General features: G+C 49.3%; 1 protein-coding gene across 4 annotated transcripts in view; it reads left to right on the top strand.

The window, feature by feature from the left end:
• The window catches only part of cyp4f3 (cytochrome P450, family 4, subfamily F, polypeptide 3), a 66,881-nt gene that overhangs the window by 22,513 nt on the left and 16,711 nt on the right, over positions 1-27,657 (top strand). For 2 of the 4 annotated variants that reach the window (XM_078531138.1, XM_078531139.1), the window contains exons 2-8: positions 993-1,203; positions 9,144-9,288; positions 18,409-18,462; positions 20,434-20,561; positions 21,685-21,806; positions 22,842-23,109; positions 26,359-26,425. In XM_078531138.1, the coding sequence (XP_078387264.1) occupies positions 994-1,203; positions 9,144-9,288; positions 18,409-18,462; positions 20,434-20,561; positions 21,685-21,806; positions 22,842-23,109; positions 26,359-26,425 (994 nt within the window). In that variant the 5' untranslated portion in view covers position 993. Of the gene's footprint in view, positions 1-992; positions 1,204-2,356; positions 2,502-9,143; positions 9,289-18,408; positions 18,463-20,433; positions 20,562-21,684; positions 21,807-22,841; positions 23,110-26,358; positions 26,426-27,657 lie in introns of all 4 variants that reach the window. The other 2 variants (XM_078531140.1, XM_078531141.1) reach the window with 2 other exon arrangements.

Genomic DNA, 27,657 nt, shown 5'->3' with positions numbered 1-27,657 from the left:
ATTAAGGGATATGTGGAGTGGGCAGGAAGATGGAGTTGGAGCCCGAGGTCAGCCATGTTTGCATTGAATGATGGAGCAGGCTGGACAGGCCATGTGGTCTACTCCTGCTCCTATTTCTTATGTTTCTGTAATTCGCTAGGACTGAAGGTACTTGTTTAATCAGAACTTTTACCTGTCCTGTGTGTAAGGCATTGTCGGCTAAAACTAAAGCATGCGGATAAAACCAGCTTGTGGCTGGTCAGGAATTCCTGTTGGGCATCATAGAATGGTCACAGCGCAGAAAGAGGCCATTGACCCGTCCAGTCTGTGCTAGCTCTCTGCAGGAACAACCCCCCCTACCCTTCCATCCCACTCCCCCTGCCTTTTACCCCTGCAATTTTTTCCTCTTGGGAATTCTCTCTTCAAGCCCTCAGTTGAATCTGCCTCCACCACACTTCCAGGCAGTGATTTCCAGACTCTTAAACTCTCACTGGTTTAAAAATGTTTTTCCTCATGTCGCCATCGCTTCGTTTTTTGGCCAATCCCCTTAAATCGGTGTCCCGGGTTCTAGACCCTTCCCCGAATGGGGGCAGTTTCTCCCTGTCGGCTCGGGGTTTCGAACACTTCGATCAAATCTCCTCTTCTTCCCCTCGCAGGAAAAGGGCCCCGGTCTCTCCAAACTATCTCCCTAATTTTGGCGCCCCCATCCCCGGAACTGATCTCGTAATTCTCTTCTCTCTGAAGCCCCCTTCTCCTTCCCAAAGCTGCCCAGAATTGGACACGATGCCCCTGCTGAGACCAACCAGTCCTAACCTCTTCACCCCCTCCGCCCCACTATCGCGAGCGGGCCTTGAATCCTCACCGAGGCCTCTCTGCCTCCCTTGACCTCCCGTGTTCACCGCGGGCGGTTCACGCAACGTACCTCAGGCTGACGGCGCCCGGACCCCCGGCATGGCTGCTCTCCGCTGACCGACTTCTCTCTCTCTCTCTCTCTCTCTCCCTTTCCCCGGCAGGATGCTGCCCCAGGTGGACCAGGTCGCGCTGGGCCGGAGTTCGATCCGGGCCTACCTGTGGTTCTTGGTCATCGCCCTGGCCCTGACCACCCTGGCCAAGGCCGCCCTCCACGTCCTCCAGCTGCTGAGGCGCTTCCGGGAAAACTCCAGGCGGCTGAAGTGCTTCGAAAGCCCCCCGAGGCGGAGTTGGCTGATGGGGCACCTGGGGATGGTAGGAATGCCGATTGCGCGGCGCCCGCGGAACGACCCGAACACGGCGGCGCCGAGACGCGTGAGGAATGACCAATAATTAATCCGACAACATCCCACCCCCCCCACCCCCCCACCCCCCACCGCCACCGGCGGACGGAGTTACTCAGGATCTGCAGCTCCTTCATGAGGACTCTCCATCCTCGTCATAGCACCCGCCCCCACCCCGGCGAGGAGCCCCGGCCAACAGAAGCCTGGTGCCGGACGGCCTGCGCCCGCGTTAGAGCCGTGTCTCCCACGCCAGGAGCGAGCGGCTTCCCAGTCTGGGGTCCTGGGAACGACCCAAGGATAAATCGGGAGTGGGCTGTGGGGGGGGTGCAATTGAGGCAGTTCCGAGGTTCAGGTGAAGCGGGGGTAACTCATTCCGGGAAATAGTTCTGAGGAGGATGGGGTGGGGTGGGGTGGGGTGTGCGGGCAACACGTCCCTGGGCCTTGCCCTGCCTACTTACCCCTCGGCGGGCGGCACTTGTGCCCATAATACAGCAGAGCTGGCCCCTGTTCAGACTCCAAGCACCAAATGAACGAACGCTGGGAAGCAGCGGGAGGCTAGTGTGAGTGTGAAGAGGGAGAGAGAGAGAGAGAGAAGGATTTAGGGTCCGGTTACATCCAGGGCCCAGGAGCTGGCTCTCCATTCGCACTCTGAACCGTTCAGTGTGGAACAGTGAAGCCTGACACCCGCGGCCTTGACTAATCGTCTGCCTCGTGCCGAATTGGCTAAGTTAAGTTGGCTCTGCCCTCCGTCGTTTGGACACGTTTTCTTTTATCCCGTCACTATGGAAACGGGGACGCGGCACTCCAGTTGTGTACTGTGAAGGTGGCTTCATCCAGATGTTCCCCCTCCTTGCTGGGGTGTAGCAGCTCCAGGTGGGGAGGGAGGGCGGAGGGGGTAGGGTGTGGGTAGGTGCAGTTCGCTGTCGAGGTTCCTGCAAATCCTTCACGACTCCCTGCTTCCAGAGCTCCCGTGTGTCTGGTTTATGCTGGCCTGGTCGCCGCCAAGGCCGCTCCTGCCCCTCTGTTGGTGTTTAGCTTGTTGTCTAATTATTTTGCCTTGCCTTCTGCTTCAGTCTGCCTTTGTGTGTAACATGCCCTCTGTTTCTCCACTCCGCTGGGAGTAGGTCAATCCAGATGAGGAAGGAATGCGAAAGTTGGCAGAGCTGGTTTTAACGTTCCCGCTCACCATGAAGACATGGCTTGGACCTGTTTTGCCCTTAATCTCGCTGTTTCACCCTGATTACATTAAGCCTGTCCTATTGGCTTCAGGTATTAAGTCAAATCTGGGGGCTGTTTAATCCTGATCATAGGGATCTCTGTAGCTGGCATAAGCCGTGCCTCTAGACAGTTGACTTCCTACAGGGATTTTGAACACACAGTGCTCAAACTGTACCTCCGTGTGTCCAAGAAAATTACTGTCGGGCTGCTTTCACTCCAGTTCCCAGCCAGTGTCAGGGGATGAACGAGAACGGTTGGGCGGGACATACAGACCGAGACAGAGGAACTGAGACAGATTGAAAGTGCCACTGTAGCAATGCTTTACTTGACTTGAGATTGAGACCTATGACAGGACCACTGAAAGTGTTAGCGCAGAAGGAGACTGTTCGGCCTGTCATGTCCGTGCTAGGGTTGTCAATCCACTAGGTCTGGCCTGGAGATGCCAGGAATTGAAGGTCAATCTCCGGGACACTGCTGTGTACAACCCTGGAGACAAGCCAGTTAAAAAAGATGTCTTTTTTGTTGTTTTCTTTCAACATTTCTCTTTACCAGGCATAAAAATATTGAAAATGGGGAGAAGGCTGCTTGGCTGACAATACAATTGGGGAGCGAGTCTTCTTGTTTTCCGATTGGCGCAGGAAGGCACAAGGATGGACGTGTGGGCCGACTAATGGCTGGAACGTGGGGGCAAGTCATGTGATGAAACCTCCAGGAATCCATTTAATCACAGTTGGCAACCCTTGCCTGTGCTGTTGTGACTTAAACTAAGCGAGGCATGACACTGTTACTGACCCAGGATGAACGGTGGACTCAGGTTTTCAGTGTGATAACCGGCAAGGTTGTGGGGGGTGGGGTGGGGGGGAAGGTAGATCTGGCAGGTCATCAGCTCATCATGGGAACGGCCGCCGCTCTTCACCAGCGTTGATTTCCACTGTGCGCTACCTTTGGATGGCAAGTTGGACGTCTAACTCTGTGCTCTTTTCTGACTTATTCAGACGTTATTAAGAGCTGAATTCCCCCAGCTTCTCTGGAATATGTTTATTTACTTTGCCTATTCTTAGATGTTTAAGGAGGGTCTAATCATGGGTCGATGGGTGCCACCTTGGCATGTTGGATAATAAGAGGGAGTGAAGCCAGCTCTATGGACACATTTTCCTGTTCCAAAGCGCTGGGTGTATGGGCCTCATCCAGGGTCCGTCTCAGGCCCTCACTAGTTGACCAATTCTCCTTCCCACATCTAAAATGGCCGCCCTCACGCAGAATGGTTTCCATCGCAAGAGAGGCATCCGATATTAGTGAGGAGGGACATTCTCTTCAACCAGTTTGACCTTGCTTGAAGAACCTTTTTGATTATCTTAATGCTCTTGCGACAGAACTTCAGTTGTGATGATAAAATGTGAATCAGGTCACATCCCTTGGGGGGCGGGGGGAGGGGGATGGGTAACTCGCCAACAAGAGGTGACACCATCCCCTCCTCAATGTGGGAAAATGTCCCCCTGGATTATCAGAAAAGGCCCGTGGTTGGCCAGGCTCCGTCTCAGTGTCTCTCCCTCCCAGTGCGACCTGGTCAAAGGTGAAAGGAGCTGAAGAAATAGAATCCTTTGAGGGGTGGAGTTTTAAGCGTGGTTGGAAAATGTTGGGAGATTTGGCCATCCTGCCATGCAGAAGAGGATGCGACCTTTCCCACCGATCCGGTGAACAAGGCCCCTTTGAAATATATTCAGGAAAACATTGAAGATTGAGTCAAAAAGCACAAACTGTACGATCCACATGTGGCAGTGGGAGCACAAAGATCACATGGTGATGCGCATTGAATTGACTGTTGCAATGGGGTAGACGGAGAATAGCTCAGATTAGTCCCTCCACTAATTTTGCACATCTTGTTGTGGCTACAGATTCTTTACCTCCTGCATTAAGCGTGGTGTTCTCATCACGCCTGCTGCCTTTGCTCTCTGTTGAATGTTTACCTGCTCTGCTGCCAATGACTTGTTGTGACAAAGCATTTTATGAGCTGTGTGCCACTAATAGCTTCACTGATGGAAGCAGTTTGACATCGGTGGCCTTTGGCTGGTGTCCACACCACTTCAATGGAATTCTGACCTTTGGTATAGTTTTCTATTCAGCTAGGAGCACTCGAGTCACAACACTGTACCTTAGCTCCAGGTTCCTGGTTGCTGCCGCTGAGTCTGTCCCCCCGCCCTCGCTCTCTCTCTCTCTCTCTCTCTTTCTTTCTCTCGCTCTCTCTTTTTCTCGCTCTCTCTCTTGCTCGGTCTGTGTCAGGTTTACATTAATCATCACTCGTCATCCCTATTCATTCTTCAAAGGTCTCTCTCCCTCCCGGGAACAAATAGTCTCTTTGTCTGTCTCTCTCTCTCCCTTTTTCTCTCTCTTTCTCTCTCATTTTCTCTCTCTTTCTCTTTCTCGTTCTCTCTCTCATTTTCTCTCTCTTTTTCTCTCTCTTTTTCTCTCTCTCTTTCTCTCTCTCTTTCTCTCTCTCTTTCTCTTTCTCTCTCTCTTTCTCTTTCTTTCTCCGTCCCTCTCAAGTAGTGTGAGTGGCCCCTCTCTCTCTGTATGTCTCTCTCCCGTACTCTCGTTGATGAAGTATAGAACTGAAACCACTCATTACATTTGTATACTTATTTACAGAGTTCAACATTACAAGCATAATCCTAACCTTACAACCACAGTTTCAGTCTGCATCTATTTAATAGGCGTTCATGTGAATCCCCAAATAATGCACTCCAACTACTAGATCTAAAAATAGCCTGTTCTCGGGTAGGTTCTGCAATGTATTGCTCTAAGAAACAATCCCTGATCCACTCTACAAATTCGTCTTCCATGTTACCCCTGCCAATCTGATTTGTCCAGTCAATATGCAGATTAAAATCACCCATGACAATTGTAGCACCCTTCTTACACACCTCCGTTATTTCCCGATTTATACTTTGTCCTACAGTGAGGCATCTCTTTAAGGGCCCATAGACAACTCCCACCCATGACTTCTTCCCCTTGCTATTCCTTATTTCCACCCAAACTGATTCCACATCACGATCTATTGCCCTTATATCATTAGTCACCACCGCACCATTACCTTCCTTTATTAACAAAGCTACCCCACCTCCTTTTCCTGTTTACCTATTTTTCTGGAACATCGAAAACCCATGAATATTGAGTTCCCTGTCTTGGTCACCCACTCTCTTTTTAATAGCTATTAAGTCATATTCATTTATGCCATCAACTCACCTATCTTGTTACAAATGCTGCATGCATTCAGATAAGCTTTGATTTTTACCATTATTACTCATTCTGGTTCTAATTTCTGCTGCACCCTTCTGCTTATATTTTCTGCCCCTTCTTGTCACACCTTGCCTCTTCACTACCCTGCACCTCTGCTCTCTCGTTTCTTTTTGACTTTTTAAACTTCACTTCAATTGAACCTTCCCCCTCGCTAATTAGTTTATAGCCCTATCTACAACTCTAGTTATATGATTCACCAGGACACAGGTCCCAGCATGGTTCAAATGAAGCCTGTCTCAACAGAATAGCTCTCTCCTTCCCCAGTACTGGTGCCAGGGCCCCATGAATTGGAACCCATTCACATTCACTTCTCTAATCTATTTACCCTATGCCAATTTGCACGTGGCTCAGGTAGTAATCCTGAGATTATCGCCTTTGTGGTTCTGCTTTTTAATTTAGCCCTGAGCTGCTCGTATTCCCTCAGCAGAACCTCTTTCCTAGTTCTACCTATGTCATTGGTACCTACATGGACCTCGACAACTGGATGCGTCCCCTCCCACTCCAAGTTCCTCTCCAGCCCAGAGGAGATGTCCTTAACCTTCGCACCAGGTAGGCAACGCAGCCTTCGGGACTCTCTGTCTTTGCTGCAGAGAACAGTATCTATTCCTCTAACTATTCTATCCCCTATTACTGCTACATTTCTCTTTTCTCCCCCCACTTGAATGGTGCTCTGTATCATGGTGCTGTGGTCAGTTCACTCATCCTCCCTGCAGTCTGTGCCCTCGTCCACACCGGGAGCAAGAACCTCGTACCTATTGGACAAGGGCACCCACTGAGGCTCCTCCAAAGCTAAATTCTGGATCTCCATACATGCCTCACTTGCAATCACACCCTCCTGTCCCTGATGACGCTCCAGATGTGATGTAATTAATCTAAAGGGTGTGACTGCCTCCTGAAACACAGTGTCCAAGTAACTCTCCCCCTCCCTGATGTGCCACAGTGTGCACAGCTCGTACCCCAGCTCATCAACTCTGATGCATCAACTTGCTGCAGATGTGGTCACCGTGGATCACACCAGCATCCACCAGAACCCACATACTACAGCTGCAACACATCACCTTCCCAGCCATCTCTATTCTATTGAATTAATTAATTTGGATATGAAGTGTTTTAAAAGTTCAGGGTTACCAGTCCAAGTTTTAGACTTGCGTCAGCTGAGATGAGTGCCTGGGGCGTCCCATCTATGGAATTGGAGCTGGCAATCGAGGTCTTCCTTCTCACCACTGCATTGAGCGCTCAGACTGATTTGTCCTCTCGGTATGAGTATCATATACCCTCAACCTCACTTTCAAGGGTTTCATTTTCAGCTTGCCATGTTGAGCCACTCTGCACAGGTCTGTGAAGATCACTATGTTGCAAGACGCACCAGTGTCTATCTGACATTACTTGTTCACTTGAAGCTCTCCTTCTGCAGCATCATTGTAACAGTCACAAACCATTTATGCTCCATAGACTTGATGGAACCAACCTGCTGTATCGTATATAATTCTTCATCAGACTCTTCTGCTGATAACTCTCCAGTGGCCATCTATGTTGGCTTGTTTTGCCTTTTTCCTCGACAAACACTTGTGTACTAAATGATTCTGCTTCTTGCAGTTAAAACACTGCTTTCCCCATGCTGGGAAATCCTTCTTTTCCTTTGTACGATGTCCTCCACGGCATTTGCATCATGTCCTTTGCCTGCGATTGCTCTGCTCTTTCAGCCCGGACTGTCTGTCAGTGTACTGTATCTCCTGGTCTGCTCTGCCATATATGTGCTGTAACTGATGTTTTACATGCTCATCTCTACACATGCTTATCACTTTCTGGAGCATCAGTTTCTCATCTTTCAGTAGAGGTGCTCTCATTGAGGGGTCTTGAACATCTAAGACTAATCTATCTTTAATCAGATCATCTTTTAGCTGTCCAAATTCACATGATTCTGCAAGCTGTGTTACTGCAGACACAAACTGTTCGATGGTCTCATTTTCACCTTGAGCTCTAGTGTTGAATACATAATGTTCACAAGTAACATTCGCCTGGCATTCAAAGCGTTCATTGAAGGCTTTCAAAACCTCTGCCGTCTGTTTTCTTTGTTCATCAGTTGGATTTAGAGTGGTATACAATTTGTAACAGTCCCTCCCCAGCAGTGTTAGAAGTGTGGCTACTCTTATCGGTTCCGGCTTGTTAATTAACTCTTTTGGAAGCTCATAGCTTTGCAATTGCAAGTGGAAAAACCGAAAGTTCTGCCACATATCGCCTTTCAGTTCAACAGGAGTTGGGATTGGAAAGTTTAGTGCCATATTCACTCACCCAGTACCTTACTTGCAGCCTGTGGTATATGTTTGTTTTTCCTTGTCCCTTTATCAGCAGCTTTTTAGCAGATTTGAACATTTCTGTGTGCCTTTTCGAGCCGTGTCTCCTCTGCTTTCTAGGATTCTAAAACTCTGTTTTATCTCCACTTCCTGATGCCATGATTTGTGTTTAAAGATAGCAGAGCTTCTCAGTGCTTTCTCATTGTAAGTCTTTATTGAACTGATCTCAAGATGTCTGGTTACAGAGACTGTGCCTCTTGACTGAGGTCACCCGACTACAAAAGCCAGGAGGGACATGCTGCACTGTTGCATTTCCAAAGCCAAACACTCTCTCTCTGTCTGACCCTCTGTCCCTCTTTCTCTCTCTCCCCCCAACTCCCCCCACCCTCTCCCTCTCCAAGCAGATTCTGTCTCCCAAATACTTACTACGTTGAAGGGTTGAGGTGAGAGAGAGACAGATTGAATTAGAATGGGGGTTGTATAAGATAGACAAGTTTACTCTTGCAAAAGTAATATTGAAGAAACAATCACTGCATGAGGCAGGATGTGATGGTGTAAGAATGCACCATTTTGGAATATGCTGCCATGAATTTTTGATAAATTTCCATTGGCTCAGAGTCTTCGTAAACACCATCAATATTCATTTCTCTAGAGTCTCTTAATCTGGGTCAGTCTGTCCTAACCTTGGACACTTTTTGCAATGATGTCTAATCCTTACAGCATGCTGCGGGCTAGAACTTATTTTTAATCTAATCTTCCCACTGATGGTTCCAAAATTCTCTGGGAAAAAGTCCACTGTGAAATTTGTGGCTCGGGGGTGTTATTTATTTAACCCCGGTCTCCTTTTTCATCCTGGACTGATTCAACACATTTATCAAATGCCATGCTGTGCCATGCTGTGATCTTGCTGTTACACCTCAATATAAAATTGTCTTTGAAGATTGATTGATGAGACACTTAATTCACTTTCTGCCTGTTTCACCCTGCAAGAATTGGCCGTATCTGGGGTTAAACTGTGATTATGGATTGATTGAGCTTTTCCCGTGATTCTCTGCTTAATTGTCCTTTGTTTCTTGCTTCCAACCCGGTCTTTGTTCCTTAGATTCGCAGTACTGAGGAGGGACTTACCTTGGTTAATGAGATCGTCAAACGCTATATATACTGCTCTCTCACATGGTTTGGACCCATCTATCCAATAGTGAGGCTCTTCCATCCAGCGTACATCAAATGTGTCCTATTGGCATCAGGTAGAGGAGCTTCAACCCTGAAAATCTGAGGAAGAGGTTCAGGCATTTGGTTTCATTTAGAAATATCCTCGGTGTCACTGAGTTCAAGTGTTACTTCTGAACGGGATCGAGGGGGCTTATCATTGAAGGGGAATTGGGTAAATACTTGGGAAGGTGAAATTTGCTGGGCTGTGGGGAAGGAGTGGGACTAATCGGATAGCTCTTTCAAACAGCCGGCACAGCCATGATGGGCTGAATGGCCTCCTTCTCTACTGTAAGATTCTGTGACAACAGCACCAAGTTCTGCTCTTAACACTTTCTGGTCGACTGAGAGCCAGTGGACGATTTATTAATGACCCTCAATGCCATCCAACCTTACTGGCCCTTTCATTTCACCGAGACTTTACTGAATGAAGCGAACTATTTTTTTGGATTCACGGAACTAAGTTGTAAGTCGGAGTGAGGTGTGACGAGGTGGGGAGGTCCTTTCGACAGTCGCCGTCTTGAGAAAAACGGTGGGCTCAAACATTGCTCACTATTTCAGGAGCTGTTTCAGACAGGCCGCGTTTATCCTGCTTTATTTTCAATCCTTCTTCCTCCCTGCCACCTGTACTCTCAGCTCCAGAGCCCAGACAATCTACTTGCTGGTCTTTTTTAAAAATTATTTCACAGGATGTGGATGTCACTGGCTGGGCCAGTGTTTATTGCCCGTCCTTAATTGCCCCTTGAGAAGGTGGTGGGTGAGCTGCCTTCTTGAACCGCTGCAGTCCATGTGGTGTAGGTACACTCACAGTGCTGTTAGGGAGGGAGTTCCAGGAAGGATGTAAATGCGTTGGAAGCAGTTCAGAAAAGGTTTATTCGACTAATACCCAGAATCGGCGGGTTGTCTTAACACAACCTGGACAGGCTAGGCTGGAGTTTAGAAGAGTAAGAGGTGACTTGATTGAAACCTTGACAGGGTGGATGTGAAAAGGATGCTTCCTCTTGTGAGAGAATCTAGAACTGGAGGGTCACTGTTTATAAATAAGGGGTCGCCCATTTAAGACAGATGAGGAGAATTTTTTTCTCTCAGAGGGCCGTGAGTCTTTGGAACTCTGTTCCTCAAAAGGTGATAGAAGCAGAGTCTTTGAATATTTTAAGGCAGAGCCAGATAGATTCTTGATAAGCAAGGAGGGGGTGAAAGGTTATAGGGGGTATTTGGGAATGTAGGGCTGAGGTTACAATCAGATCAGCCATGACCTCATTGAATGGCGGAGCAGGCTCGAAGGGCCGAATGGCCTACTCCTGCTCCTGGTTCGTATGTTCCATTCCTTTTTGACTTTGGTTTGGTACATCTGAGTGGCTTGCTAGTCCATTTCAGAGGGCAGTTAAGAGTCAACCACATTGCTGTGGGTCTGGAGTCACATGTAGGCCAGACCGGGTAAGGACGGCAGATTTCCTCCCCTAAAGGACATTGTTGCACCTGATGGGATTTTGCAACAATTGACAATGGTTTCCTGGTCACCGTAACTGAGACTAACTCTCAATTCCAGATTTCTAACTTGAATTTACATCCCCCAGAGCATTAGCCTGGATCTCTGGATTACTAGCCCAGTGACATTACAACTACACCATTTCTCCCCATAGCAATGTCAGTCCCGGGATGGAAACTTTGAGGCGCAAGGGAATATTCATCTTGCTCTCTGGATACACCACGACCCCCCACCTCTGGGGAGTTATCCAACAACTAAACCCCACCCCCCCCCCCACAACACACTTGACCCACCCACAGTGACGGTTCAGGCCTTCCTGCCATTGGTGTTCAACACACTGCCACGCTCATGGGGCCAAGTTCACACACCAAAACTCAACTGCAGTTGGGTGAAGCCCTGAAATCGATGCCACATGTTGGGCAGTGAAAGATTTCTATCCCCACCACAATTTGGACTCTGGGTCAAGTGCATAAAATGTTTTCAGCTTTCTGAGGGCGGGGTGGGATTAGTGATCAATGATGAACTGAGCTTTGTTGATACAAGTGGTTTAATGGTTAACATATATAAAGTTAAAGCTGCTTGCACTTTGGATCAGCAGCATGCCTCTGAACATAAGGGTATAAAGAGCATTTGATGCTTCAAATGCAGAATCTGAAGTGGATGGTTAGTGAGTACGAAGGTTCTACAATGAGCCTTTGGTCCTGTGCTGGTTCCAGTCAGCCTCTTTCTGAGCTGTATCATCCTGAGTGCAGGTTTATCAAGATGAAACTTGTCCTTATAGGGTTGCTCCACCTGTTCCCTCACTACATCGATGGTCTGTTTGCAGAGGCAATTGACTTGACTTCACATGTATCTTGCGGACTGCTGCTGGCACCAGGCAAATGCTACAGGCATTTCCTGTAATGGAAATTCTTGGTGTAGGTTTTGTGACGTGCCTTATCTCCATGCTGGCCTTGTCCCAAATCCTTGTAACCCACGTGGGGGAGACACCTGCCTGATCAGGCCGTCTGCAGTGCCAAAGGGAAAGACAACTGCTATATTTGCAATGGGCAAAAAATGTCAGCAATTGTTCAGTGAAAGGGTGAACGTCCCACCCTCCCTCTACATTGTGTATACACTGTGAGAAGGTGGGATACTCTCTACATTGTGTACACACTGTGAGAAGGTGGGATACTCTACATTGTGTATGCATTGTGAGAAGGTGTGATACTCTCTACATTGTGTACGCACTGTGAGAAGGTGGGATACTCTCTACATTGTGTACACACTGTGAGAAGGTGGGATACTCTCTACATTGTGTACGCATTGTGAGAAGGTGGGATACTCTACATTGTGTACGCACTGTGAGAAGGTGGGATACTCTCTACACTGTGTACACGCTGTGAGAAGGTGGGATACTCTCTACGTTGTGTACACACTGTGAGAAGGTGGGACACTCTCTACATTGTGTACACACTGTGAGAAGGTGGGACACTCTCTACATTGTGTACATGCTGTGAGAAGGTAGGATACTCTCTACATTGTGCACACACTGTGAGAAGGTGGGATACTCTCTACATTGTGTACACACTGTGAGAAGGTGTGATACTCTCTACATTGTGTACGCACTGTGAGAAGGTGGGATACTCTACATTGTGTACGCATTGTGAGAAGGTGGGATACTCTCTACATTGTGTACACACTGTGAGAAGCTGGGATAATCTCTACATTGTGTACGCACTGTGAGAAGGTGGGATACTCTCTACATTGTGTACGAATTGTGAGAAGGTGGGATAGTCTCTACATTGTGTACACACTGTGAGAAGGTGGGATACTCTCTACATTGTGTACGCATTGTGAGAAGGTGGGATACTCTCTACATTGTGTATACACTGTGAGAAGCTGGGATAATCTCTACATTGTGTACACACTGTGAGAAGGTGGGATACTCTCTACATTGTGTACGAATTGTGAGAAGGTGGGATAGTCTCTACATTGTGTACACACTGTGAGAAGGTGGGATAGTCTCTACATTGTGTACACACTGTGAGAAGGTGGGATACTCTCTACATTGTGTACGCATTGTGAGAAGGTGGGATACTCTCTACATTGTGTACACGCTGTGAGAAGGTGGGATACTCTCTATGTTGTGTACACGCTGTGAGAAGGTGGGATACTCTCTACGTTGTGTACACACTGTGGGAAGGTGGGATACTGTCTACATTGTGTATACACTGTGAGAAGGTGGGATAGTCTCTACATTGTGTATACACTGTGAGAAGGTGGGTTAGTCTCTACATTGTGTATACACTTTGAGAAGGTGGGATAGTGTCTACATTGTGTATACACCGTGAGAAGGTGGGACACTCTCTACATTGTGTACACACTGAGAAGGTGGGATACTCTCTACATTGTGTACGCATTGTGAGAAGGTGGGATACTCTACATTGCGTACGCACTGTGAGAAGGTGGGATACTCTCTACATTGTGTACACACTGTGAGAAGGTGGGATACTCTCTACATTGTGTACACACTGTGAGAAGGTGGGATACTCTCTACATTGTGTACGCATTGTGAGAAGGTGGGATAGTCTCTACATTGTGCACACACTGTGAGAAGGTGGGATACTCTCTACATTGTGTACGCATTGTGAGAAGGTGGGATACTCTCTACATTGTGTATACACTGTGAGAAGGTGGGATAGTCTCTACATTGTGTACACACTGTGAGAAGGTGGGATACTCTCTACATTGTGTACGCATTGTGAGAAGGTGGGACACTCTCTACATTGTGTACACACTGTGAGAAGGTGGGACACACTCTACATTGTGTACATGCTGTGAGAAGGTGGGATACTCTCTACATTGTGTACACACTGTGAGAAGGTGGGATACTCTCTACGTTGTGTACATGCTGTGAGAAGGTGGGATACTCTCTATGTTGAGTACACGCTGTGAGAAGGTGGGATACTCTCTACGTTGTGTACACACTGTGGGAAGGTGGGATACTCTCTACGTTGTGTACATGCTGTGAGAAGGTGGGATACTCTCTACATTGTGTACACACTGTGAGAAGGTGGGATACTCTCTACATTGTGTACACACTGTGAGAAGGTGGGATACTCTCTACATTGTGTACACACTGTGAGAAGGTGGGATACTCTCTACATTGTGTACACACTGTGAGAAGGTGGGATACTCTCTACATTGTGTACACACTGTGAGAAGGTGTGATACTCTCTACATTGTGTACACACTGTGAGAAGGTGTGATACTCTCTACATTGTGTACGCACTGTGAGAAGGTGGGATACTCTACATTGTGTATGCATTGTGAGAAGGTGGGATACTCTCTACATTGTGTACACGCTGTGAGAAGGTGGGATACTCTCTACGTTGTGTACACGCTGTGAGAAGGTGGGATACTCTCTACGTTGTGTACAGACTGTGGGAAGGTGTGATACTCTCTACATTGTGTACACACTGTGAGAAGGTGGGACACTCTCTACATTGTGTACACACTGTGAGAAGGTGGGATACTCTCTACATTGTGTACACACTGTGAGAAGGTGTGATACTCTCTACGTTGTGTACACGCTGTGAGAAGGTGGGATACACTCTACATTGTGTACGCACTGTGAGAAGGTGGGATACTCTCTACATTGTGTACACACTGTGAGAAGGTGGGATACTCTCTACATTGTGTACGCACTGTGAGAAGGTGGGATACTCTCTACATTGTGTACACACTGTGAGAAGGTGGGATAGTCTCTACATTGTTTACGCATTGTGAGAAGGTGGGATACTCTCTACGTTGTGTACACGCTGTGAGAAGGTGGGATACTCTCTATGTTGAGTACACGCTGTGAGAAGGTGGGATACTCTCTACGTTGTGTACACACTGTGGGAAGGTGGGATACTCTCTACGTTGTGTACACACTGTGAGAAGGTGGGATACTCTCTACATTGTGTACACACTGTGAGAAGGTGGGATACTCTCTACGTTGTGTACACACTGTGAGAAGGTGGGATACTCTCTACATTGTGTACACACTGTGAGAAGGTGGGATACTCTCTACATTCTGTACACACTGTGAGAAGGTGGGATACTCTCTACATTGTGTACACACTGTGAGAAGGTGTGATACTCTCTACATTGTGTACGCACTGTGAGAAGGTGGGATACTCTACATTGTGTATGCATTGTGAGAAGGTGGGATACTCTCTACATTGTGTACACGCTGTGAGAAGGTGGGATACTCTCTACGTTGTGTACACGCTGTGAGAAGGTGGGATACTCTCTACATTGTGTACACACTGTGAGAAGGTGGGATACTCTCTACATTGTGTACGAATTGTGAGAAGGTGGGACACTCTCTACATTGTGTACACACTGTGAGAAGGTGGGATACTCTCTACATTGTGTACGAATTGTGAGAAGGTGGGACACTCTCTACATTGTGTACACACTGTTAGAAGTTGGGACATTCAGCCTTTGACTGAACAATTACTGAGCATCTTGCCCATTGTAAATGTTGATGTTGTTAATGTTACATCGTTAAGATTTGTTAAAGTCAATTACATTAATGTTAAAGTTAAGAGAAACAGGTGATGGGCATTAATGGTTTTTGAACACATATAAATAGGGGGTCCACTGCAGGAACTGGGGTGCATCATCACTCCTGGAAATGACATTTTGACTTGATTTTGTAAGTTTCCTTCCATGGTTTTTTTGTTACAGTGCCCCACCAGGGGCTGTCACCTCCCATTGATTTTTAGCTTAATTTGTTGAATTTGTTTCTCAAGAAGTGCCTATAAACAGGGGATCACCTGGCCCAGAGGGGGGCAGGGAGGGAGGAGGACCTCATCATGAGCCTGCTCCTGGGCCTGGCCAAGGTGACCGTCAACAGGTCCAGGCAACGAGCGGTCAAGAGGGTCATCCTGCCCGACTGTCTGCCTCTCTTCCGTGGCTATGTTTGCCCTGGAGAGGGAGCACGCCGTGTCCACTGGTACACTAGAGTCCTTCTGCGATCAGTGGGCATCACGGGGGCTGAGGTGCATCATCATCCCCAGGAATGATATTTTGGTTTAGTTAGTTAAGTTTCCTTTGACGTTTTGATTTTTGTTACACTGCCCCATCAGGGGCTGTTTACCCCCCTCCCTTTTTCATTAGTTTGATGTCTCCATCACTTGTTCTATTCAAAAGAGACTATAAATAGGGGATAGCTGGGACACTGGGTTGAGTGGGAGGAGAGCTGTGAGACTGAACAAGCCAATAAGCTCTCTCGGTGAAGAAAAGCTCTGTGCCTCAGTTTCAGCTTCACCAATCGGCATGTTGTCTTTCTCCATCCCAGTTTGCATTGCAAATGGCCTGATCAGACTGGTGTCTCCCCGTGTGGGTCACAGGGATCTGATACGTTTGGAACCTACAATTCCACCAGCAGAGCCGTTCTTCAAAGGCTGTGCATTACCTTTGGACTTCGGGAAATCCCTGCACTGTCGCCGGGTCAAAACCCTGGAACTCCCACCCTAACAGCACTGTGGGTGTACCTACACCACATGGACTGCAGCGGTTCAAGAAGGCAGCTCACCCACCACCTTCTCAAGGACAACTAGGGATGGGCAATAAATGCTGGCCTAGCCAGCGACGCCCACATCCCATGAAAAACTATTTTAAAAAGAGTCTTTTCAAAGCTGTGAGTGGGGATAAAGGAGACAGATTGCAGCTTAAGAGGCAGCAATCGAAGTAAGGAAAGGTTGTGATGGGCGGCGTGGGTTGGAACCTCAAAGTCTACCAGAGCACAACGCTCCTCTCGTATCCTGTTTAGGGGCGTGGGAGATGTTAGTGGAGCTTCCTTCAATATGAAAATGGTACTTATCCTCTGAGTCACCTTGGGCTTTGTGGAGCATTAAGGGTTCATACGTCTGCAATTCTCAGAATCACAGTTAATAACCAGCCTGGTGTGGGATGTCTGTGGACTGATGCAGAATTCTTCGGCCTGTTCATCATCTCTTTGCTTCGTCATGGCTGGTATTCCTATCCTCCCTTCTTTCATTATTGTGGGCTGCACAAAAAAACTTTAAGCACCCTCCCCCTCTCATCCCCCCACCCCCCACCGGACAGACGTGCTCTCACCCCTGCATTGATCGTAGGGATCCCACAGGAGGGGACAGCCTGCACTCCAATAGTATCCCTCTCCCCCATTCTCAGGGGGTGCAGGGGTTGGGGGTTGTGGGGGGGTGAATTCTCTCCCGGGTCCTGCACAGAGATCGGGCTCCGATATACCTGCTCCCTGCTGCGGAGGGTGAGTTTTATCCAGGCGGGAATGGAGGTGCCTGTGTGGTTTGCAGGACCCGTTCCCTGCAGCTGTCGAAGCTCATCGGGCTCCGCGGGCTCTGGCTAATTCTCAGGCCTTTACAGTAGGCGACAAAGGGGTCCTTAAAGGGAGTGCAAAGGGCGTCCGCGGGAAACCTGAAGGTGAATCTCTTTCTTTTAACTCGAGTTAACGTGAAGGCAGGAGAGGCAGAGTGCAGGCCCCACGTCCACATTCTTACTCTGGGTAACTGAGGGATCTGACTCGAAGATAAACCAGTCTAAAGTGTTCAACTCCCAGTAAAAATCAGTAATGCGCGCACCAGATATACTGGAGTTCCATTTTAAGGTATACAAGACCAGCTCAGACAACCCTCTGTGCCGTGCTGCATTCCCTGTGACATACAGTGCTGCTTAGATCCTGTAGCCCGGGTTACATCAGCTCAGACTCAGAGGCTAGGAATCCTGTGGTGAGTAACTCACCTCCTGACTCCCCAAAGCCCGTCCACCATGCACAAGTCAGCAGTGTGATGGAATACTCTCCACTTGCCTGGATGAGTGCAGCTCCCACAACACTCAAGAAGCTTCACACCATCCAGGACAAAGCAGCCTGCTTGATTGGCACCACATCCACAAACATTCACTCCCTCCACCACCGATGCACAGTAGCAGCAGCGTGTACCATCTACAAGATGCACTGCAGGAATTCACCAAGGCTCCTTAGACAGCACCTTCCAAACCCATGACCACTGCAGTCTAGAAGGACAAGGGCAGCAGATACATGGGAACACCACCACCTGGAAGTTCCCCTCCAAGTCACTCACCATCCTGACTTGGAAATATATCACCGTTCCTTCACTGTCACTGGGTCAAAATCCTGGAACTCCCTCCCTAACAGCACTGTGGGTGTACCTACACCACATGGGCTGCAGCGGTTCAAGAAGGCAGCTCACCACCACCTTCTCAAGGGCAACTAGGGATGGGCAATAAACGCTGACCTAACCAGTGGTGGCAACACTCCATAAGTGAATTTTTAAAAAGAGACCGGGATCTGTGAATCATTCCTGTCACAGCTCAGTGGTGACACGCTCTGACCCGTTGGTGAACCTGCACCATGCAGTGGCCCTGTAAAGACTGCAGGCACCAGGGCAGAGACTGATTCAGCAATCGGAAAGGATTATGGGGAAACGTGGTGACATTTTCAAACAGGGACTCAGTGTGTATAGTTCAGCTCAGCACAGATTCAAACTCCACCCACCCTGGTTAATGAGCATTTACTGTTTCTAATTATATAACCTACCGCTAATTTTCTTGGTGGTGGAGTGTCCGTCCTTTTACAGTTTGAGTTTCTAAAGCTTGGCTTCACCCTCTGTTTCAGCTCCTATTGCCCCGAAGGACAATCTATTCTACGGCTTCCTCAAGCCTTGGTTGGGTAAGCAGCGGCCATTTTGTGTCCCGTCTCTTTGTCTTCCTCCCTCCAGCAGGTGGCGCCTCTCTGCCCGATGGCACCATGGACGCCAGCGCCCATGGGTAACGTGAGCAGAGACTCGGCTAGAAGGTTGCGAGAGAAGGAGTCTTAGGGGTTGTGTGGTGGCGGTGAGGGGTGTGGTTGGGTGGGGGTGGAGGGAGGGATTTGGGGGTGGGGCGGTGGCGCTAAGTGCTGCGATGGTGCACGATATTTGTGTGGTCGGTATGGGCTCCTGGGTAAAATTCCTTCCTAAAAGCCCCGCCTCGGCTTCCTGATGTCACCACTCCGAGTCCCCCTCACTACAAATCCATTCGAAGCACCAATTACAGGAACCCTTTACCCGTCAGTCCCAACACAACCAAAAACTGCCCCCTTTTTTTGACGGTCACCAGCCTTTTGTGTGGGAAGTCTAGTCGTTTGTCCGCACTGTTTACCTTGCGAATTTTGTGGTGAACATTAAAGAGAGAAGGTAGGACAGCTACCCTGGCTGAATTACTCAGCGATACACCTCACTTTTCTTGCCATTTTTCTTTTTTTCACTTTAGACAGTTGGCCTAGGCTTAATCTATTGCAACGTAAGTTTATATGTGGCATCCGAAATATTCCGAAATGCAGTCGGCCCCCGAGGGTTTCGGGTAACGGATACCCGACCTGTGCTTAGAATTTACAGCACAGGACCAGGCCTTTGGTCCCAAATGGTGTTTATGCTTCACACGAGCCTCCTCCCACCTCTCTTCATCGAACCCTATCAGCAAACCCCCCTCCTTCTAACGAAGGCTGTAGATAAATGTAACGCAACCTCTCGGCTTTTCAATCCTATCCCTCCAGAAATGAGCCCCCAACGCTTGGTTTGCACAATTAATGCCTGTGTTGACTTGTATCCGTGTCCACAGATCCCTCTGCCCCTCGACCCCATTTAGATTCTTATTCCTCCATCACTATCCCTACCAAAATGCCTCAACCTCATATCTGATCGAGTTGTTCAAAGTCATGAGGGGGTCTTCTGGTCAGAGCAGACAGGGAGAAACGGTTCCCATTGGCACAGGGATCGAGAACCAGAGGGCCCAGGTTTAAGGTCATTGGCAATAGAAGCAGTGTCGCCATGAGAGGCAAATTTCTTCACCCAGCGAGTGGTCAGGGTCTGGAATGCGCTGCCGGAGAGGGTGGTGGAGGCAGCTTCAATCGAGGCCTTCAAGAGGGAGTTGGATTATTATCTGAAAAGGAAGAACGTGTGCAGGGTTACGGGGAGAAGGCAGGGGAGTGGGACTGGGTGAATGGCCCCTCCAGACGGCCAGCACAGAGATGATGTGCTGAATGGCCTCCTTTTGTGCTGTAACCACCCTGGCACTGAAACTCATTTATTACTCACTCATTCTGAAAGTTCACTGACACCTGCCTGTGTTTTGGAAATGATTTGGATAGTCTCAGTCAGGGGGTGTCCCCAGCTTACATCTCGTTTCGTTGGCAGTGCTGTGCGGGCAGAGTCAGCCTGGCACTCTGGAGTGGCACTTGAACCCACAACCTTCAGGCTCCAGTGGCGAGCGGGCTACCCACTGAGCTACAGCTGGCCCCTGAGCTCTGACTGTGCACTGTGGCGCGGGGCAATACCTTTGTGTGTTGTGAGTCTTCCACAGTCTCTGAAAGCCCTCGTGCTTCACCCTCGGGTTAAGGGTCGGCCAGCGCTGGTTGGGTTTATCATTAGGAAGTGTGTGAGTGTGGCAGACAATGCCCTCCGTCTCCCGCGGACCGAGGTTACGAGCTGGCCGTCCGGGTGGGGCTGGGGCTGGGGGTGGGGAGACCGTCAGAGTTTAGAAGCTCGTAGTGAAGGCTCAGTGCTCCGCAGTCTAGCCCACCCTCACCCCCCCACCCCCAGCCACAGTGAACTCCTGTCATTGGCTAAACCTGACCCCTGACCTTTCCTCTTCCTCCTATCAGGTGATGGTCTGCTGATTAGTAAAGGGGAGCGATGGGCCCGACACCGACGTCTCTTAACACCCGCCTTTCACTTCGACATATTAAAACCTTACGTGAAAATCTTCAGTCAGTCTACCAGCATTCTTCACGTGAGTAACAGACCGAGTGTGAGCTGGCACTGCCCGGGGTAGTTACTACCCTGCTTTCCTGCTTCCATTCACCTTGTGACTTTAAGTGTCAGGATACACACACACACACACAAACACACACACACACGCAGTGGGTAGCTGTGCAGCGTCAGATCCTTATAGAGACAGCACAGCCCACAGTCCCAGCGTGAAGGCTCAGCAGTGTGCCCTGTGAGCTGTGTGGAGATGTGGCTGTGTAGCAGTTGGGGCTGTGCCACACAGCGCATTAAACAGACCGTGCACAGCAAAGAGAACTGAGAGAAAAGTGTTCCTCCTCTTCATCCTCCTTGACCCATCAGCATCCCACGGTTAAGCCGCCCACCATCATTCTGTAGCTCCCCTCTCCTGTCATCCACCTGGGTGTGACTGCTCTCTCCTGGATCCTTTCTTATCACCTGCAACAGTGTGTCTGTGCTGTAAGTGTTGGGTGTAGCTCAGTGGGTCTTATCTCTGTGTTTATCTCTTATTAAGGTGTTTGCCGTCTTACAGTACATGCAGTAAGTATTTATTAACTACTGGAAACTATACATAGAATCAGTGAAGGGCCTGAGCTCGGAGCTGTCTCCATGCTTGCTTCTACACACAGCTCTGTCCAATGCTACACAGACCCCTGGATATGGGTCATGTGTTCTCTTACATCACTATGTGGGCGGTACCGTACTCAATCCTAAATTAACCCTTTATGTGCTAGGCCCTTATACTCCAGTCTACCTGACCCCACAGCACTCCTTCTGGTACTCCCCCCCCGCCCCCGTCCAAGGATCAATGCCTGCACCTCCCCTTCCCCCTCCCCCTCCCCCTCCCCTCTTGCTTGTCATCGACACGCTGCCCCTCAGCGACATTATCCTCAAACGCAGCGTCAAGTCCTGCACGTACGCTGCTGGCGCCCAGCTCCACCTCGGCCCGACCCCTCCACTGTGTCCCTCAGTTATTCCGGCTGCTTCTCCGGGCTTCCCCTGTGCTGGGCGGGCAGCAAGTCCCGCCGGTTAATCGCTGGGATCGCCAGTCTCGGGTAGATACCTGTGGGCTGACGCTCTCCTGCTCAGGGCCCTTGTGAATGGAGAATGCTTGTGTTTTCCTACAGGAGAAGTGGTGGCAGCTGATTTCGGATGGGGCAGCCTCATTGGAGATGTTCGAGCACATCAGCCTCATGACCCTGGACAACCTCTTAAAATGCACATTCAGCTACGACAGCAACTGTCAGCTGTGAGTAGCCGGGGGTGGGGGTGGGGGTGGGGGGGGGGATTGAGTGATTCGGTGGGGGCTCTGGGTCAGTGGAGGGGGTGCGGTTTGTATAAGTGTAAGGGGCCAGGCCTAAGCATTTCATCCCACCCTTCTCTCCAGCCTGTCACCATCGCCGGAGAGCGTTCAGTGTTATGAGGGGCAGGGTGAAGAGATCGAGGATCATAGTCTATTTTAATATGTGACGATATCTCATGTGAGAGTCGGCCGGCACAGTGTAAATGTAGCAGCCTCTGCGAATAGAAATAAGATTGATTTGCATTTATATAGCAGCTTTCACAGCCTCAGGATGTTCCACAGTCAGTGAAGTACTTTTGTTCTGCACTGCAGTCGCTGCTGTAATGTAGTAATTGCAGTAGCCAATGCACAGCAAGCTCACACACAAACAGCAATGTGATTATGACCAGATATGTGTGGGGTTTTTTTTATGACATTGGTTGAGGGACAAATATTGGCCAGAAGAACGCCCCTTCTGTTCTTCGGACTATTGCCCTGGGGTCCTTTACACCCACCTGAGAGAGCAGATGGGGGCTTCAGTTTAATGCCCTATCCAAAGAAATGGCATCTCCAACAGTGTAGTGCTCCCTCAGCACTGCACTGAAGTGTCAGCCTGGATGTTGTGCTCAGGTCCCTGGGGTGGAATTTGAACCCACGACCTTCAGACTCCGAGAGAAGCGAGCTGCCCCCTGAGCCATAGCTGACAAGCCAGCCGGCTCACTTTGAGAATCTTTGTGCTGCTCCATGCCTACAAGGCCACGATAAGGATGTGTTTTTTTTTTTCATTTCACGTCCGCGATCCTGAATCTAGTTCAGCTGAGAGTCCTGAATACAACACCCCCTCCCCCAGCTCTGCCCCCCCCAGCAACTGCTCAGAGTCCCCTCAGAGCAGCAGTGAGGAGATAGGGAACTCTCTGTGGCTTATATCTGTCTGCTCCACCTCTTGACATGTTACAGCACTAACCATGCCAGTTCAGCTCTTGTCTCTACGTTCCTTCACAGGAAGTCCAGTGACTATATCGCTGCGATCTATGAGTTGAGCACACTGGTGGTGAAGAGGGAGAGATACTTGCCACATCACTTCGACTTAATTTACAAGCTCTCCTCCAATGGGAAGCGGTTTGAAAGGGCCTGTAACCTGGTGCACTCCTACTCACTGGACGTGATACAACGTCGTCGGGAGGTCCTGAAGGAGCACGGGACAGAGACCTGGCTGCAGTCCAAACGGGGCAAAGTCATGGACTTCCTGGACATCTTGCTGCTGTCAAAGGTCAGGCTTTCATCACTGCCATCGGCGAACAGACCAGCACTAACACAAGGGGAGCCCTCTTGTTTCTATAGCGAGTGGCACCTCCTCGCACTATCCTCACCATTTTCGCACTCTCCGGGTCACTCGTGAAGTGCGGTTAACCGTGGCCTGTAGGTCATTAGACGCCGAGCCTCCGTCCATTTTAGCCCCCGGGTATTATATCAAAGAAAGATTTACATTTCCCTTAACACCTTTCGCAACCTCAGGACAATCCAAAGCACTTTGCGGCCAATGAGGTACTTTTTGAGGGGTAGTCGCTGTTGTAATGGGGGAAACGCGGCAGCCAGTTGGTGCACAGCAAGATCCCACCAACACGCAATACCATAACGACCAGTCAATCTGATTTTTGTGACATAGAAACAGAAAATCCTGGAAACGTTCAGTGGGCCTTGACTCTAAGGCAATCGAAGCACAGGGAGGATTGTGTGGGCAAGTGGAGTTGAGGCTCCATTGATCCTTAAATGCCTGGGCTCACCCATAGCTCCTAGCCTTTTGCCATTTAAGAATACTTTGATCTGTCATTCCTACACCCAAAGTGAATGGCTGCAAACTTCCGTACATTGAATTCCATCTGCCACTGTGTTTTAGCCCATTCTAAACTGCCAACGCCCCTGTCCAGCTTCCTGCTCCCATCGAAACTAGTTACTCTGCCACCTAACTTCGTAACTAAGCCCTGATCTGGTGGCTGAAATATCCAACAGAGAGGAGCGGTGACCTGCACCCCAGGAAGTAGTCAGAGCCTCCTGGAGAGGAGCACGTAGTGTTGTAGCGTTTTGAAATTGCAATGTGTACACATTGTTCACGTGAAGTCACCATACAGGCTTGAACCAGCAGAGAGAGTCTGCAAGCAGAAGTAGAGAGTTGGGAGAAGCTGTTTTTTTTCATAAAGGAGCCATGTTGCTTCTGCACTTTTAAGCTGAGGTGTCACTGGCTGTTTCTAATCTCAAGAACATTTCACTGCAAGTCGACGTTTAACTGTCCGGCTGCTAAATAGAATTATATACAAATTACAACAGGCCGGTTGGTCCATCTACCTGCCCCGTTCCCATATTACTTTATCTCCAATTTCTTCAGCCTTCGAACAAATCCATTCTGAAATGTTGACCTTCAATCACTAATTCCAGTAGGGAATTCCTCAGCCTCGCAACGCTCTGTGTAAACATTCCCGCTCTCTATCCCGAATCTTACACAGTTAAGCTTCATGTCCCTTTGTTCAAAACCCCTCAACCACAGCATCTTGCATTTATAAAGCACCTTTTAACATGGTCAAGCATCCCAAGGTGGTTCACGGGAGCATTAGTGGGCAAACCTGGACACCGAGTCACACGAGGAGATATTTAGGACAGGTGACCCTTGGTCAAAGAGGTCGGCTTTAAAGAGCGTCTTAAAGGGGGAGAGAGAGGTTTAGGGAGGGAAGTCCAGAGCTTAGGGCCTAAAGATCTGAAGACACGGCCGCCCATGGTGGAGCGATTAAAATCGGGGCTGCTCAAGAGTCCGGAACTGGGGAGGCTCAGATACTCGGAGGGTAGTGGGTCCGGAGGAGATTCCAGAGATGAGGAGGGGTGAGGCCATGGAGAGATTTGAACAGGAAGAAATGGTGGGGTAGCGGTAATGTCACTGGATTAGTAATCCAGAAGCCCAGAGGTGGACATCGGTTCAAACCCCAGCATGGCAGCTGGTGGGAGTTAAATTCGATGAATAAACCTGGAATATGAAAGCTAGTCTCAGTGACGGTGACCATGAAACTATCATTGACTGTTGTAAAAACCCATCTGGTTCACTAATGTCCTTACCCGGTCTGGCCTACACGAGACTCCAGACCCACAGCAATGTGGTTGACTCTTAACTGCTCCCTGAAATGGCCTAGCAAGCCACTCAGTTCAAGGGCAATTAGGGATGGACGACAAATGCAGGCCTTGCCAGTGACACCCACATCCCGTGAGAGAATAAATTAGGAAGGATGCAAATTTTAAAATTGAGGTATTGCTGAACTGGGAGCTGGTATAGGTCAGCGGGCACAGCGGAGGGGGGGTGGGATGAGAGGGGTTTGGTGTGAAGATACGGACAGCCGGATTTGGGGTAAGCTCCGGTCGATGGAGGTGGGAGGCCGGGTAGGAGAGTAATGGAATAACCGAGCCTAGAGGGAACAAAGAAGAGGATGAGGCCGTGAAGCCTGGAAACAGCCTGCTTTATCACCGTGAAGTGTTTGGGGAAGGAAGCTGCTTGTCCTTTACCATTGTCACAGGAAAGAGTCAGCTTTATATTGTAAACAAGTAGTTGAAGAATACTCTTACAAGCAGCTCCATCTCAGGTTCCCTCTGCCAGTGTTCTCGTTTTGTTTTTTATTTTCTCATATTGCCCGTCCCTAATTGCCCTTGAACTGAGTGGCTTGCTCGGCCATTTCAGAGGGTATTTAAGAGTCAACCACATCGCTGTGGGTCTGGAGTCACATGTAGGCCAGACCAGGTAAGGACGGCAGATTTCCTTCCCTAAAGGGCATAAGTGAACCAGATGGGTTTTTACAGCAATCGATGCTAGTTTCCTGGTCGTTATTACTGAGACTAGCTTTCAATTCCAGATTTATTAATTGAATTTAAATTCCACCACCTGCCGTGGTGAGGTTTGAACCCTTGTCCCCAGAACATGAATGTGGGCTCTAAAATAAAGGCAAAATCCTGCGGACGCTGGAGATCTGTAATAAAAACAAAGTGCTGGGAAAACTCAGCAGGTCTGGCAGCGTCTGTGGGGAGAGAAACAAAGGTAACGTTTCGAGTCCGTATGACTCTCCTTCAGAACTGCTCCGCTCTGAACAAGAGTCATATTGGAGTCGAAACCTGAACTCTGTTTCTCTCTCCACAGACGCTGCCAGACCTGCTGAGTTTTTCCAGCACTTTCTGTTTATATTACGTAGATGTGGGGCCTCTGGTTATCCAGCCCAGTGGCATTAGCACGACCCCCACCACCTCCCCCGTGCAGCGGCTGGTTGTTAAGTGGATGGGTGAGGACAGGTAGTGGGTGGGAGCTCGCGGTGAGAGGGTTATGATGGCAGGCTGGCATTCCTCCATGGATGATCAGCCATGATCATATTGAATGGCGGAGCAGGCTCGAGGGGCCGAATGGCCTATTCCTCCTGCTCCTAGTTTCTGCGTTACTCGCAGCGGACCGAGTGCAGGGCTGATGGGGAATGAATCTGTTTCTTTCTGCCTCCAGGATGAGGAAGGCAATGGCCTTTCAGATGAGGAGATCCAGTCAGAGGCGGACACTTTCATGTTTGAGGGTAAGTGTCTAGTTATCATTCTTATTGGCTGTAGATATAACAGATAACGCTCGTTTTGACCTGATGTGGTGCTTTTTAATTGAATTATTCATGGCGTGTGAGCATCACAGACAAGGCCAGCATTTACTGCCCAGCCCTAGGTGGTCTCTGATACGACTGAGACAGGTCACAGTCAACCACTTTGCTGTGGGTCTGGAGTCACATGTAGGCCAGACCGGGTAAGGACAGCAAATTTCCTTCCCTAAAGGGCATTAGTGAACCAGATGGGTTTTTATAACAATCGATGATAGTTTCATGGTCACCATGACCGAGACTAGTTTTCAATTCCAGATTTTGAATTTAAACTCCACCAGCTGGCCTGGGGGGGATTTGAACCCATGTCTCCAGAACGTTAGCTCTGGGACTCTGGATTAATAGGCAAGTGTTGTAAGGTTGGAAATGCTATGATCAATTTACGCCAATCCGATCAGATTTGGCGCCATAAGAGCATCAAAATGCTGGAAACGCTCAGCAAGTCCGACAGCATCTCTGTGAATCAGAGAGAAGCAAAGTTATTGTTTCAGGTCAAGGATCTTTTATCAGATCTTGCAAAAAGATGCAACAAACAAGGACAGAGGCAGGGGAAGGAGAGGGGAAGGAGATAAGGAGAAGTGTGCAACAGGGTGAAAGGCAGGAGAGATGAAAGGACGAAGGGAATGATGGTAACAGGACAGGTCCCGGGATTTCCTGCCCCCTTTGTGGTGGGACCCACCACCGGAGAGTGGGCAGCTGAGGCAAAAGTCCATTGACTTGGGCGGGGCTGGGTGGTGGGCGGGGCCGGGCAGTCCCAGCAGTGGGTGGTCCCGGGTGGTGGGCGGTCCCGGGTGGTGGGCGGGGCCGGGCGGTCCCGGCAGTGGGCGGGGCCAGGTGGTGGGCGGGGTCGGGCGGTCCGGCCGGTGGGCGGGGCTGTAAAATCCCACCCAGGGACAAACACACGCGATGGGTGAGAGGAGGGTGTAGCTGACAATTATCAGAATGGAAGCCAAGATTAGCACCTGAAATGTTGAACTCAATGTTCAACGCTGGCCCACCCACGTAAAATGGCGGCGCGGAGCCGATCGCAGGCGGTGATCTGCTCCGTGCCCGCTCCCGACTGTCCCGTCCGACATGGGGATAATCCTCCCCTAGGAGTCACAGACTGAAGGGTTAGGCTGAGAGATGCAGGGGGGGACATGAGGAAGGGCATTTTTACA

Source organism: Cetorhinus maximus, chromosome 28 (genome assembly GCF_964194155.1).
Source record: "Cetorhinus maximus chromosome 28, sCetMax3.hap1.1, whole genome shotgun sequence".
Lineage (NCBI taxonomy): Eukaryota > Metazoa > Chordata > Chondrichthyes > Lamniformes > Cetorhinidae > Cetorhinus > Cetorhinus maximus.
The sequence above is the reverse complement of the archived record's forward strand: the minus strand, read 5'-3'. Positions and strand labels throughout refer to the sequence as shown.